The sequence below is a fragment of the Coregonus clupeaformis genome, chromosome 31, assembly GCF_020615455.1.
Source record: "Coregonus clupeaformis isolate EN_2021a chromosome 31, ASM2061545v1, whole genome shotgun sequence".
In the NCBI taxonomy this organism is placed as follows: Eukaryota; Metazoa; Chordata; class Actinopteri; order Salmoniformes; family Salmonidae; genus Coregonus; species Coregonus clupeaformis.
The window spans coordinates 17,520,093-17,533,643 of NC_059222.1; the positions used below are offsets into that span (position 1 = coordinate 17,520,093).

The 13,551-nt window shown below is 43.8% G+C and overlaps 1 protein-coding gene across 1 annotated transcript in view; it reads left to right on the forward strand.

Moving 5' to 3' along the window:
- The window catches only part of LOC121547668 (tyrosine-protein kinase Mer), a 52,617-nt gene that overhangs the window by 19,373 nt on the left and 19,693 nt on the right, over positions 1-13,551 (forward strand). Inside the window, exons 8-11 of the mRNA XM_041859042.1 lie at positions 353-542; positions 4,480-4,625; positions 10,824-10,959; positions 13,012-13,162. Coding sequence (XP_041714976.1) covers positions 353-542; positions 4,480-4,625; positions 10,824-10,959; positions 13,012-13,162 — 623 coding nt within the window. The remainder of the gene's footprint in view (positions 1-352; positions 543-4,479; positions 4,626-10,823; positions 10,960-13,011; positions 13,163-13,551) is intronic.

Sequence of the window (13,551 nt, forward strand, 5' to 3'; positions counted from 1 at the left end):
TTTGACGTCAGCAGAGAGGACTTCTAGGATGGCAGTCTGAATGAATGTATGTTGTGATAGATAAAGCAGAGGAATTCAATTCAGTATGAGTCATCAGGCAACAGAGAGACGGCACCAGTCCAAATACACAACTTGCTGATAGCATCAGTCAGTTGTCAATTCAAACAAATGTTTATCAGTGTTTATTTGAAGCCCTGCCTAAGGGTTGTTTAGTGTTGTTCCTAAACAACTTTGTGATATTTTTGCACAAATGTATCTTTTTGTAAGAAAATTATATCCTAAATGTCTGTCTACAGTAGGCTACTGTTGTGATGAACATAGAACCTATATTTTTCCCTGTGCTCTCTTCAAGGTGAAAGAGGTGAGCCGAAGGAGGGGAGAGGTCAGGCTGGCTAGGATAATCAACGCTACAGCTCCTCCGTTCCAGAGTGATGTCCCGGGGTTACAGGCCATGACCTGGTACAACATGAGCGTTTCCTGTAGCAATGAGCTTGGCCAATCACCAGTCAGTACCTGGGTCCAGAGCAACACTACAGAAGGAGGTGGGTAACATCTATGGGCCCGGGTAAAAGGTAGTGCACTATGTAGGGAATAGGGTGCCATTTAGGACACAACCCCATTGTCTTTGAGCAGGTGCTGGACATCAATACATTTTCAATACAAGGTGAAAAGAGACTCTGTACACTGCATTCTATGCTCCCATGTGAATTATTGGTGACAACGTTTCAGCCACATCATGATCCGCTATACTGCAGCCAGGCCATGGGTCAGTTTGGAGATTTCTGTAGTGTTTTCATGCATAGAGAATACATAGGTCGCAGGAGCATCCTGTCCAGGTCATTGCCTTCTTAAGACTGCATACATCATATGCACTTGCCTGTATGGGATTCTGTAGATCCTGTGTTAGGTCCTGCCTCTGTATAAGATGCATGGCTGTTTGTTGTGCTATTGTAGCCTGGGGGGATCCAAATTGAATTGTTACATTTCACAGTTGTTTCACTTCACGAAAGAGAGCAATTCAGTTTGGATCCGAGCTAGTTTTCTTGACCCCTCATCCCATCAAGTATTCAGAAAGCGGTTTAATTTCATTGATCAGAAATTGTTAGAAGTACAGTACATATTATGTTTTGCATGACAGGGGGTTCCCTAGTGAAATGTACGTCACGTCCAGTGTGACACTCTGGCTCCATGGACTTTGATATTTGAGCCAGGGTGTATTTTGTTTTGTTGGGTATTTGGGTGTATTTCGATGTTGGTAGTTCTGTTGTGTGTATTTCTAGGTTTGGTCTAAGACTCCCAATCGGAGGTAACGAGTGTCAGCTGTCGGCTCGTTATCTCTGATTGGGAGCCATATTTAATCTGTATGTTTTCTTGTTGGGTTTGTGGGTTTTTGTTCCTTTTGGTCAGTGTACCGTAGGACTTCACATTCGTCATTTGTTTGTTGTTTTCGTGGTTGCTTTTATTTAAATAAAGTCATCATGTTCACTCCACGCGCTGCGTATTGGTCCGTTTCCTCAGACGATCGTGACATCCAGAATACAGTGGCTTGCGAAAGTATTCACCCCCCTTGGCATCTTTCCTATTTTGTTGCTTACAACCTGGCATTAAAATTGATTTTTTTGGGGGTTTGTATCATTTGATTTACACAACATGTCTACCACTTTGAAGATGCAAAATATTTTTTATTGTGAAACAAACAAGAAATAAGACAAAAAAACTGAAAACTTGAGCATGCATAACTATTCACCCCCCCAAAGTCAATACTTTGTAGAGCCACCTTTTGCAGCAATTACAGCTGCAAGTCTCTTGGGATATGTCTCTATAAGCTTGGCACATCTAGCCACTGCGATTTTTGCCCATTCTTCAAGGAAAAACTGCTCCAGCTCCTTCAAGTTGGATGGGTTCCGCTGGTGTACAGCAATCTTTAAGTCATACCACAGATTCTCAATTGGATTGAGGTCTGGGCTTTTACTAGGCCATTCCAAGACATTTAAATGTTTCCCCTTAAACCACTCGAGTGTTGCTTTAGCAGTATGCTTAGGGTCATTGTCCTGCTGGAAGGTGAACCTCCGTCCCAGTCTCAAATCTCTGGAAGACTGAAACAGGTTTCCCTCAATAATTTCCCTGTATTTAGCTCCATCCATCATTCCTTCAATTTTGACCAGTTTCCCAGTCCCTGCCGATGAAAAACATCCCCACAGCATGATGCTGCCACCACCATGCTTCACTGTGGGGATGGTGTTCTCGGGGTGATGAGAGGTGTTTGGTTTGCGCCAGACAAAGGGTTTTCCTTGATGGCCAAAAAGCTCAATTTTAGTCTCATCTGACCAGAGGACCTTCTTCCATATGTTTGGGGAGTCTCCCACATGCCTTTTGGCGAACACCAAACGTGTTTGCTTATTTTTTTCTTTAAGCAATGGCTTTTTTCTGGCCACTCTTCCGTAAAGCCCAGCTCTGTGGAGTGTACGGCTTAAAGTGGTCCTATGGACAGATACTCCAATCTCTGCTGTGGAGCTTTGCAGCTCCTTCAGGGTTATCTTTGGTCTCTTTGTTGCCTCTCTGATTAATGCCCTCCTTGCCTGGTCCCTGAGTTTTGGTGGGCGTTCCTCTCTTGGCAGGTTTGTTGTAGTGCCATATTCTTTCCATTTTTTAATAATGGATTTAATGGTGCTCCGTGGGATGTTCAAAGTTTTTGATAAAACATTTTTTACCCAACCCTGATCTGTACTTCTCCACAACTTTGTCCCTGACCTGTTTGGAGAGCTCCTTGGTCTTCATGGTGCCGCTTGCTTGGTGGTGCCCCTTGCTTAGTGGTGTTGCAGACTCTGGGGCCTTTCAGAACAGCTGTATATATACTGAGATCATGTGACAGATCATGTGACACTTAGATTGCACACAGGTGGACTTTATTTAACTAATTATGTGACTTCTGAAGGTAATTGGTTGCACCAGAACTTATTTAGGGGCTTCATAGCAAAGGGGGTGAATACATATGCACACCACTTTTCCGTAATTTTTTTCATTTCACTTCACCAATTTTGACTATTTTGTGTATGTCCATTACATGAAATCCAAATAAAAATCCATTTAAATTACAGGATGTAATGCAACAAAATAGGAAAAAACGCCAAGGGGGGTGAATACTTTTGCAAGGCACTGTATGTCTGTTATATTTTCTTTGTATATCTTCCTGAGAGGCCACATAGGAAGCAAAAGCAGGAGTGGTCTCATGGAGAAAGCATGCAGTTGGTAGAGTACGGGGTGGGGCTGGAGAAAGCATGCAGTTGGTAGAGTACGGGGTGGGGCTGGAGAAAGCATGCAGTTGGTAGAGTACGGGGTGGGGCTGGAGAAAGCATGCAGTTGGTAGAGTACGGGGTGGGGCTGGAGAAAGCATGCAGTTGGTAGAGTACGGGGTGGGGCTGGAGAAAGCATGCAGTTGGTAGAGTACGGGGTGGGGCTGGAGAAAGCATGCAGTTGGTAGAGTACGGGGTGGGGCTGGAGAAAGCATGCAGTTGGTAGAGTACGGGGTGGGGCTGGAGAAAGCATGCAGTTGGTAGAGTACGGGGTGGGGCTGGAGAAAGCATGCAGTTGGTAGAGTACGGGGTGGGGCTGGAGAAAGCATGCAGTTGGTAGAGTACGGGGTGGGGCTGGAGAAAGCATGCAGTTGGTAGAGTACGGGGTGGGGCTGGAGAAAGCATGCAGTTGGTAGAGTACGGGGTGGGGCTGGAGAAAGCATGCAGTTGGTAGAGTACGGGGTGGGGCTGGAGAAAGCATGCAGTTGGTAGAGTACGGGGTGGGGCTGGAGAAAGCATGCAGTTGGTAGAGTACGGGGTGGGGCTGGAGAAAGCATGCAGTTGGTAGAGTACGGGGTGGGGCTGGAGAAAGCATGCAGTTGGTAGAGTACGGGGTGGGGCTGGAGAAAGCATGCAGTTGGTAGAGTACGGGGTGGGGCTGGAGAAAGCATGCAGTTGGTAGAGTACGGGGTGGGGCTGGAGAAAGCATGCAGTTGGTAGAGTACGGGGTGGGGCTGGAGAAAGCATGCAGTTGGTAGAGTACGGGGTGGGGCTGGAGAAAGCATGCAGTTGGTAGAGTACGGGGTGGGGCTGCTTCTGACTTCCTCTCTAAACTGAAGCCGCTGTGGGGGATATTTTAGTCTACAGATCGGACAGAAATCTTTCCATGCTGTGGGAAACATCAGAAGTGGTTGACCCGAATGTGGCCTCATCTCAATCATTTTCTTTGACGACTAGACATATCGAAAATTATTATTATTTGTTTCATTACCACCTATATAAAAATGTTGATGTAACCGTGAAGGACCGTGCACATTAATCAACATTTCAGTGTTCACATCAATGCGAATGTGCCAGAGTTTGGCAAAAGTAGTATGTGAGCTCTATTTGAGTATTATCACAGATTCCAAGATTGAAGATCATATTTGAGTGTGACCCTCTCTTTCCCTTCCCTTTGTTACTCCAGTACCGTCAGTCTACCCCCGTAACCTGACTGTTATGCTAAACGAGTCAATGCTGGTGATCCGATGGAAGGACCCGCCCCCGGATAGGGTCAATGGAATCCTCACGGGTTATGATGTCATCGTCACATATGGGACGCGGGTCAACAAGGTGAGTCTCCACCTGGAACCTGGAAGACATTGATGCTATCACCCTAGAAATATGATTATTAGAACGGACGTTTTCATTCTTTTTCTATGGCGCTCACTGCCTCTCTCAATCACTGAGTCCATCTCCCCATGGGTCTCAAAAAACAATTATATTTTATTCTATTCTATTCTATTGATTCATCCATGCCTCTGTGAGATCTAGAATAGCAGAAACTTGAGATGGCCTACTGTAAAAGGTTGTGTTGCACTTTCAATATTAACAATGTCAGTTTCATACTGAGATTTCGGTACCAAGATTTGAGAACTGAGATGTTCATATGATTTATAGTCCGTCAGTTTGTTCATCAGGTGGTGTGTGTGTTTGTGTGTGTGTGTGAGATGTGGTGGATTGTTGGTCCTGCCTCTGACCTTGTTCCTTTCTACCAAAACAGACGGTCAACTTCCCTATTCTCTGTCCTGAACTAAAGGGTTTCTCTCTACCGTTGAGTCAACAGTAAACTCTCCTGTGTGTAGCAATGTGTGTCCCTGTCTGAGTCATGGGTCATTGGTTGGTGGAGTGAACGGAAAATTAATACATTAGATAGATAGGGACTGTGTCCCAAATGGCACCCTGTTCTCTAATCCCCAACTCAGTCCTGGTGACCCCAAGGGGTGAACGTTTTGGTTTTTGCCATTACACTACACAGCTGATTCAAATAATCAAAGCTTAGGAAAGGCTGCTCTATTTAGTGCATAGCCCTAAGTGTGTCCCATAGGGCTCTGGTTAGAAGTAATGCACTACATAGGGACTCAAACAGAGATATACATGTGTAATAACCATGTGCCCTGTCCAGTCAAAGTTTGACGTCATCACACATCACCACACACAATGGCTTTGTAACAACACCAGTGAATGAAGGGATATGTATAATAACCCATGTGGGTCCTGTCCAGTCAAACACTGGCTGCATGATGTCATCATCACACAAAGGCTTGGTCAGAAACAACATTCACATATCAGTGACTGGAAGTGTGTGTGTGTGTGTGTGTGTGTGTGTGTGAGAATTCTTGTGTGTGTGTATGTAAGTGTGTGTGAGAACCAGCGCCTGTATCCTCAGCTGTTCAGCTGTTTCACCAGCCAAACTGCTGTGTTGTTCAAGAGAGTCATTTACAGAGTGATTCACAGAGGGATTCACAAAAACACCTTACAAAGACACCTAACTTATTCTACTATTCTACTTTTCTACTCTACTCTACTCAATCCTACTCAACCCTACTCTACTCTACTCTACTCAAACCTACTCAACTCTACTCAACCCTACTCTACTCAATTCTACTTTACTTTACTCTACTCAATCCTACTCTACTCTACTCAAACCTACTCTACTCAACTCAACCCTACTCTACTCAACTCTACTTTACTCTACTCAACACTCTTAGAAAAAAGGGTTCCAAAAGGGTTCTTCAGCTTTCCCCATAGGAGAACCCTTTTTGGTTCCAGGTATAACTATTTTGGGTTCCATTTATAACTCTCTGTGGAACGGGTTCTACATGGAATTCAAAAGGGTCCTACTTGGAACCGAAAGAGTTCTACCTGCAACCAAAAAGGGTTCTCCTATGGGGACAGCCGAAGAACCCTTTTAGGTTCTAGATGGCACTTTTTTTTTTCTAAGAGTGTACTCTACTCAACCCTACTCTACTCTACTGAACCCTACTCTACTCTACTCTACTCGATCCTACTCTACTCAATCCTACTCTACTTAAGTAATAATGCCAGAGAAGCCGGTTGTTGGATATATTGGCACGGGTGTTGTTAGGCCCGAGACGAAGTCGAGGACCGACAAGCCGTGCCAATATATCCAACAAACACTGACCTAGTCATTTGTTGTAAATGTTCCATTGCCATACTGGCTGGCAACGTTCTTATCCCTTGCTTGCTAGCTAGCCAACTACGGCTAATTTACAGTCACGTCCATAACTCGTCAGCACACGGTTGTTCAGAGGAGCTAGCCAACAACACAGCTACAGTAACACAATCACTTCAAACTGAAGCTGGAAAGACTGCAAATTAGCTGCGTTTCGTTGTACCTTTTTTCAATCGATTTTTAAAAATATATATCCATAGAAATTATGCCAACTGATTCATGATTTTGACCGGCTGAGAAACGCTGTCTGCCTTTCTGTCTCGTCCCGACTCCCGACACGTTCAATACTATGGGACAGCAGGAGATCGAATTTGAATATTGAAACAATGTTGCAAATGTTGGAGAGACACGACAGCAAGGTTTATACAAATCTCCGCTGTTGAAAACTAAATGTTAGTCAAAAAGAAATGTGAGATAATGTCTAGATGCTTTTTATAGTGGAGATCAAGTTTATAAAGTCAGATGGAACAGTGTAAATAGGCATTTTAACGTAATAGATTTAGTTGGTGGTAACTTGTGGAATAGACATCGGCTGGAATGCGGTTTTAACCAATCAGCATTCAGGATTAGACCAATCCGTTGTATATTCTACTTTACTCTGCTCTACTCAACCCTACTCTATTCTGCTCTATTATACACTACTCTACTCAACTCTACTCTACTCTACTGAACCCTGCTCTACTCTACTGAACCCTACTCTGCTCTGCTCTACTCAACCCTACTCTACTCAACTGTACTCTACTCTACCCTGCTCTACCCTGCTCTGCTCGACGCCACTCTATTCTATCAACAAGCTACAGTATAATTGCTATTTTTAGACATATAATAGATGTTTTTGGTCAGTGACATAGTACAACTTGTGTGTGTTTTCTGTGCCTTTGGCCAGCAGACCAGTCACACTGTCGGCATGTTAGCTAGTTCAGTTTTAGTTTCCAAAATAAAAGTCCTGGTGTGAAATGTTGTCATAGAGAGAGTACACAATGTGTCTGTGTGACTTCCATGTTTTTCCAGGCCGCCAGTCCCACTGTCAGCATGTTAGCTAGTGAGAGAGGAACCCCAGATGTTGCCATGCGGTGGTGTTGTGCAACCAAGGGCCTTGTCCACTGTCACATGTTCCCCAACAATCCCCCTCTCAGCTCTCTGTAAACACCATGCTGATCATGTCTGAGCCCCAAATGGTAACATATTCCCTATTAAGTGCACTACTCTTGACCAGAGCCCTATGGGCCCTGGTCAAAAGAAGTGCACTACATAGGGAATAGGAATAGGGTGTGATTTGGGATTCACCCCAAGTCCACATACCAGCCTGCCTGTCAAGAAAGCTTTGATTTCTTCCCCTTTATAAGAGCTCTGCTGAAACTCTTGAGTGTGAAACTCTTTTCTCAGCTTCCCAGTGTTAGCAGAGCTAGAAACATCCAGAATGGCTCAGCTATTACTTGACACAAAAAAATGTTTTGGTTACAAGTACAAATATATTTCAATGTTACATAGTATTTGGTTAACATCATTCCCTGGCTTTGACTTCACACAGATAATCATTAACTTCAAGGGACCACTACAAACACTATAATCCAAAAATGGCATACAGTATGTACAACAGACAATTTCCCCAGGTGTCCATCTGTTACTGGGTGATGTTCAGATTGTAGTTTTACATTGGTAAATTATTTGCTATCATATAATAATAATTATTATTATTATTTATTAAACTTCTATAGTATTTTCATAGAATCTCAAAGCGCATCTAGAGCAAAAAACAAGCAAGCAATATATCATGACATGATAAGACTACAGATGTAGCATCTTAATTTGATTAGTCTTTTGTTGCTGATAATTTTTATGCACAGCAGCAAATGCAAACTTGTAGTGTATTCAAGGTTTAAAAAGGCTTCTAAAGTTTGTAATTTCCACTTTAAAAAGTCAGACTTGATTTGCCGTAACAAAAAATACATCAACCCCAAGAAAAAATAACCATTGATTATAATCCACATAATAATTAACATTTCCTGTTGCTGCAGGATAATTTTTCTGCTGTAGCAAACTGGCTCAAATTAAGATCCTACCTCTGTATCTATAACAGTGTTTCTTAATTCCTGGGAAGACATTTTAGTTTTTGCCCTAGCACTACACATCTGATTCCACTAATCAAAGGTTTGATGATGAGTTGATTAGTGGTAAGTGTTGATCAAATTAAATCAATTTTTATTTGCCACATGCGCCGAATACAACAGGTGTAGACCTTACAGTGAAATGCTTACTTACAAGCCCTTAACCAACAATGCAGTTTAAGAAAAATAAGGGCTAAGTAAAAATAAAATAAAAGAAGAAACATTGAAAAATAACAAATAACTAAAGAGCAGCAGTAAAATAACATTAGCGAGGCTATATACAGGGGGTACCGGTACAGAGTCAATGTGCGGGGGCACAGGTTAGTCGAGGTAATTGAGGTAATGTGTACATGTAGGTAGAGGTAGAGTGACTATGCATAGATAATAAACAGAGAGTAGCAGCAGCGTAAAAAGAGGGGGTGGGGTGGGGGGAGGACAATGCAAATAGTCCGGGTAGCCATTTGATTAATTGTTCAGCAGTCTTATGGCTTGGAGGTAGAAGCTGTTAAGAAGCCTTTTGGACCTAGACTTGACGCTCCGGTACCACTTGCCGTGCGGTAGCAGAGAGAACAGTCTATGTCTAGGGTGGCTGGAGTCTTTGGCAATTTTTAGGGCCTTCCTCTGACACCGCCTGGTATAGAGGTCCTGGATGGCAGGAAGCTTGGCCCCAGTGATGTACTGGGCCGAACGCACTACCCTCTGTAGTGCCTTGCGGTTGTAGGCCGAGCAGTTGCCATACCAGGCGGTGATGCAACCAGTCACGATGCTCTCGATGGTGCAGCTGTTAAGGACCCATGCTAAATCTTTTCAGTCTCCTGAGGGGGAATAGGCTTTGTCGGGCCCTCTTCACGACTGTCTTGGTGTGTTTGGACCATGATAGTTTGTTGGTGATGTGGACACCAAGGAACTTGAAGCTCTCAACCTGCTCCACTACAGCCCCGTCGATGAGAATGGGGGCTTGCTCTGTCCTCCTTTACATGTAGTCCACAACCATCTCCTTTGTCTTGATCACGTTGAGAGAGAGGTTGTTATCCTGGCATCACACGGACAGATCTCTGACCTCCTCCCTATAGGCTGTCTCATTGTTGTCGGTGATCAGGCCTACCACTGTTGTGTCATCGGCAAACTTAATGATGGTGTTGGAGTCGTGCTTGGCCATGCAGTCATGGGTGAACAGGGAGTACAGGAGGGGACTGAGCACGCACCCCTGAGGGGCCCCCGTGTTGAGGATCAGCGTGGCAGATGTGTTGTTACCTACCCTTAACACCTGGGGGCGGCCCGTCTGGAAGTCCAGGATCCAGTTGCAGAGGGAAGTGTTTAGTCCCATGGTCCTTAGCTTAGTGATGAGCTTTGAGGGCACTATGGTGTTGAACGCTGAGCTGTAGTCAATGAATAGCATTCTCACGTAGGTGTTCCTTTTGTCCAAGTGGGAAAGGGCAGTGTGGAGTGCAATAGAGATTGCATCATCTGTGGATCTGTTGGGGCGGTATGCAAATTGAAGTGGGTCTAGGGTCTCTGGGATAATGGTGTTGATGTGAGCCATGATCAGCCTTTCAAAGCACTTCATGGCTACATGCGTGAGTGCTACGGGTCAGTAGTCATTTAGTGTTCTTGGGCACAGGGACTATGGTGGTCTGCTTGAAACATGTTGGTATTACAGACTCAGTCAGGGACAGGTTGAAAATGTCAGTGAAGACACTTGCCAGTTGGTCAGCACATGCTCGGAGTACACGTCCTGGTAATCCGTCTGGCCCTGCGGCCTTGTGAATGTTGACCTGTTTAAAGGTCTTACTCACATCGGCTACGGAGAGCGTGATCACACAGTCGTCCGGAACAGCTGATGCTCTCTTGCATGCTTCAGTGTTGCTTGCCTCGAAGCGAGCATAGAAGTAATTTAGCTCGTCTGATAGGCTCGTGTCAGTGGGCAGCTCGTGGCTGTGCTTCCCTTTGCAGCCCGTAATAGTTTGCAAGCCCTGCCACATCCGACGAGCGTCGTAGCCAGTGTAGTACGATTCAATCTTAGTCCTGTATTGTCCTGTATTGACGCCTGTTTGATGGTTCGTCGGCGGGCATAGCCAGATTTCTTATAAGCGTCTGTTGAATAGGTGTGTTTGAGAAACACTGATATATGATTGTAAACTGCTGAGTATAACCATGATCTCTCTAACATGCTGTTGTGTTCCTCAGATCCGCAGCTCCTCCAACACTGCTGCGGTGGCCCTACAGGAGTTCAACACTACATACAGTGTTCAGGTAGCTGCTTGTACTCAGGCTGGGCGTGGCATGCTCAGTCCAGCGGTCGGGATCTTCGTACCAGAGAACAGTGAGTAGACCGCACTACATAAGTAGCTCCTAATCCTAATACCTTCATACATATTGAAGTACATAAGCATGTCAACAACCGCAAGTAGATATTTAACCTGGCCATGTCTGAATACCCATACTTGCATCCTAAATAGTAGGCCAGATAAGTATGCGATAAAAATAAAGTTTTATAGTATGTGACGTTTCTAAAATCTAGTATACTTTAAATTTCTGGATGTCATACTCATTTCGGCTTTGACAACAGCCGGTAATCAGATGTGGGGATGTGCTACTGAAATTAACCAATAACGTGAAACAACGCAATCGCGCATGACGCATTCTCAGTATGCGAAAATAGAACGTTTTACAGTATGTGCATTTTTGAAAATTGAGTATGGTTTAAATGCCAGGATGTTGTACTAATTTAGACTCTTCATCTAGTAGAATTCGATGCACACTTTTCCACAATGCATTGGAAGAGGTGGGCTGCGAGTCATAGGCCCTAGTTCCAGTAGAGGTGTGTGGGTAAAATCAAGTGATGTAAAGTACTTAAGTAAAAATACTTTAAAGTACTACTTAAGTTGTTGACTCACCCTAGCCTCCCGAGTGGTGCAGTGGTCTAGTACTTCAACATTTCAACATCATCAAATCACCTCTGCTTAGTCTAATACAGTGACAACTAAAAGATACCAAAAACATTTTAGTCCAATCAATGCAAGCTAAATATCATGTGACTGTCCAAGGTTCTGATTTCTGTGTGTGTGTGTGTGTGTGTGTGTGTGTGTGTGTGTAAATGTATGCACTCACTAACTGTAAGTCGCTCTGGATAAGAGCGTCTGCTAAATGACTAAAATGTAAATGTAAAAATGTGTGTGTGTGTGTGCGCGCATGGGTGAAAGTTGTTGACTCACCCTACTTGTAGAGAAACGCCAATGCCATCCTCCTCTCTTTCATGTTGACGAAACGGTCTATCACTCTGTCATACAGTACACGCTTTTAGTTTTTGTTGTCCTAGGCTACCTAGCTAAAATGCTTGCTCGCTAGCCAAACTTCCTTTCATGCGCAACGATGAGCCAGCTAATTAACATTAGCCTACTACATAGCTACATATTGAACTTCCATCCTCTCAGGCCAGGGGCGCAATGTATGAATTTATGGTTGGATCAGAATCACCGTTATAATCACTTGCCAGTGCGGAGAATTAGGTAAAACCAGAAGTCCAAATCCCTATCTCCATCCATGGCTAATTTAGGAAAGGGACAATTTTAGCTAGCTAGCTAGCCACTAAAGGACAATGACACAATGAGATGCAACAATTCAAGTTTCTTCTGTCAATTACGTTTTGCTGTTGATGTCTTTTTTTTGGTGCGCCAGGACCATTCACAGTTGAGCTAACTTAGTTTAGGTCAATGCTGATTGGCTAATTGTAGACTTTTTTTATCAAGGGAGGCCAAATGCTCGCTGGCTTCCCTTGCATTCAACGCTATGGACGGCAACAATGTCATATTCTTTTTGACCAGACAGTATCAGATATGCTACACATACAGAGACAGAGGGGCGCTGTTTTGCTGTCTCGGATGCTTTCTCCTGTGAGATACATTCAGCCTCTTCCGAATTGAAGGAAAATTATGAAACACAGAGAGACGAAAGATGATAAATTATTATGTGTATGTTTTTTGTTTTTGTTTTTGGTCAATGTTTTGGGGAAGCCTGGCTTCCCTTGGCATCCATGAATACACGCCACTGCCTAGTTCTCTTCAAGTAGCCAAACAACAAAACTAGGCTACTTATTTGGGAAGATGCAGAATAGTGAAGCTTCTGCGGTGGTGTTCAAGGGCAATTTGGTTGTAGCAAAATTACACACAAACTGAGAACACACACATATACAGCAAAACATATACAAATACAACATACAGTTGAGGGAGTTGAAACTTTGATCATGTCGACATCATGTTTATATCATGCCTGTATCATGTTTGTGTGTTCTGTTCTATCAATCGATCATACTTTGATTTGATTGATTCATTGTTTGATTGATTCAATCATTGATTGATTGCCTATTGTGTTCCAGATTGGCCGCTGGCTCCCTCCTCCAGTCCAGACACTAGAGGATCAGACTCTGTGTACATCATACTGGGGGTGGTGTGTGGCTTCTGTCTCCTGCTGCTAGTACTCTGGGCTGCTATCTGCATGAGAGGCAGGATACTAGACACACACTTTGGGTAAGTTTGCATGCTTCTTCACATATTAAAATCTTAATTGTATGACGATGTACAAGGAGGAGATGCACATTGATGTACTACAGTACCCCAAATACTCTGTGTAACATCTGGTTTATCTTGTTCCTGACGCTAAGCTAGTGGTGTCCTCAATACCTTAATGATCTGATCATGATCACTTTAAACCCCAGTGTATTGACTTTGACCGTGCTGCTGTCCATTGTTGTAGTACTGGAAGTCACGCAGTAACTTGATTCTTAAGTTGGTCAAGGGAAACGGTGTAGCTAAGCTCAGTCTTCCTTCCTCAAGTAACTTACCGGTACTTGACTTGTTCCTAGTAGATCAGAGGGCCTCAACAGTGCTTCTCCAGTGAATTCTGTTTTGCCTTTGTG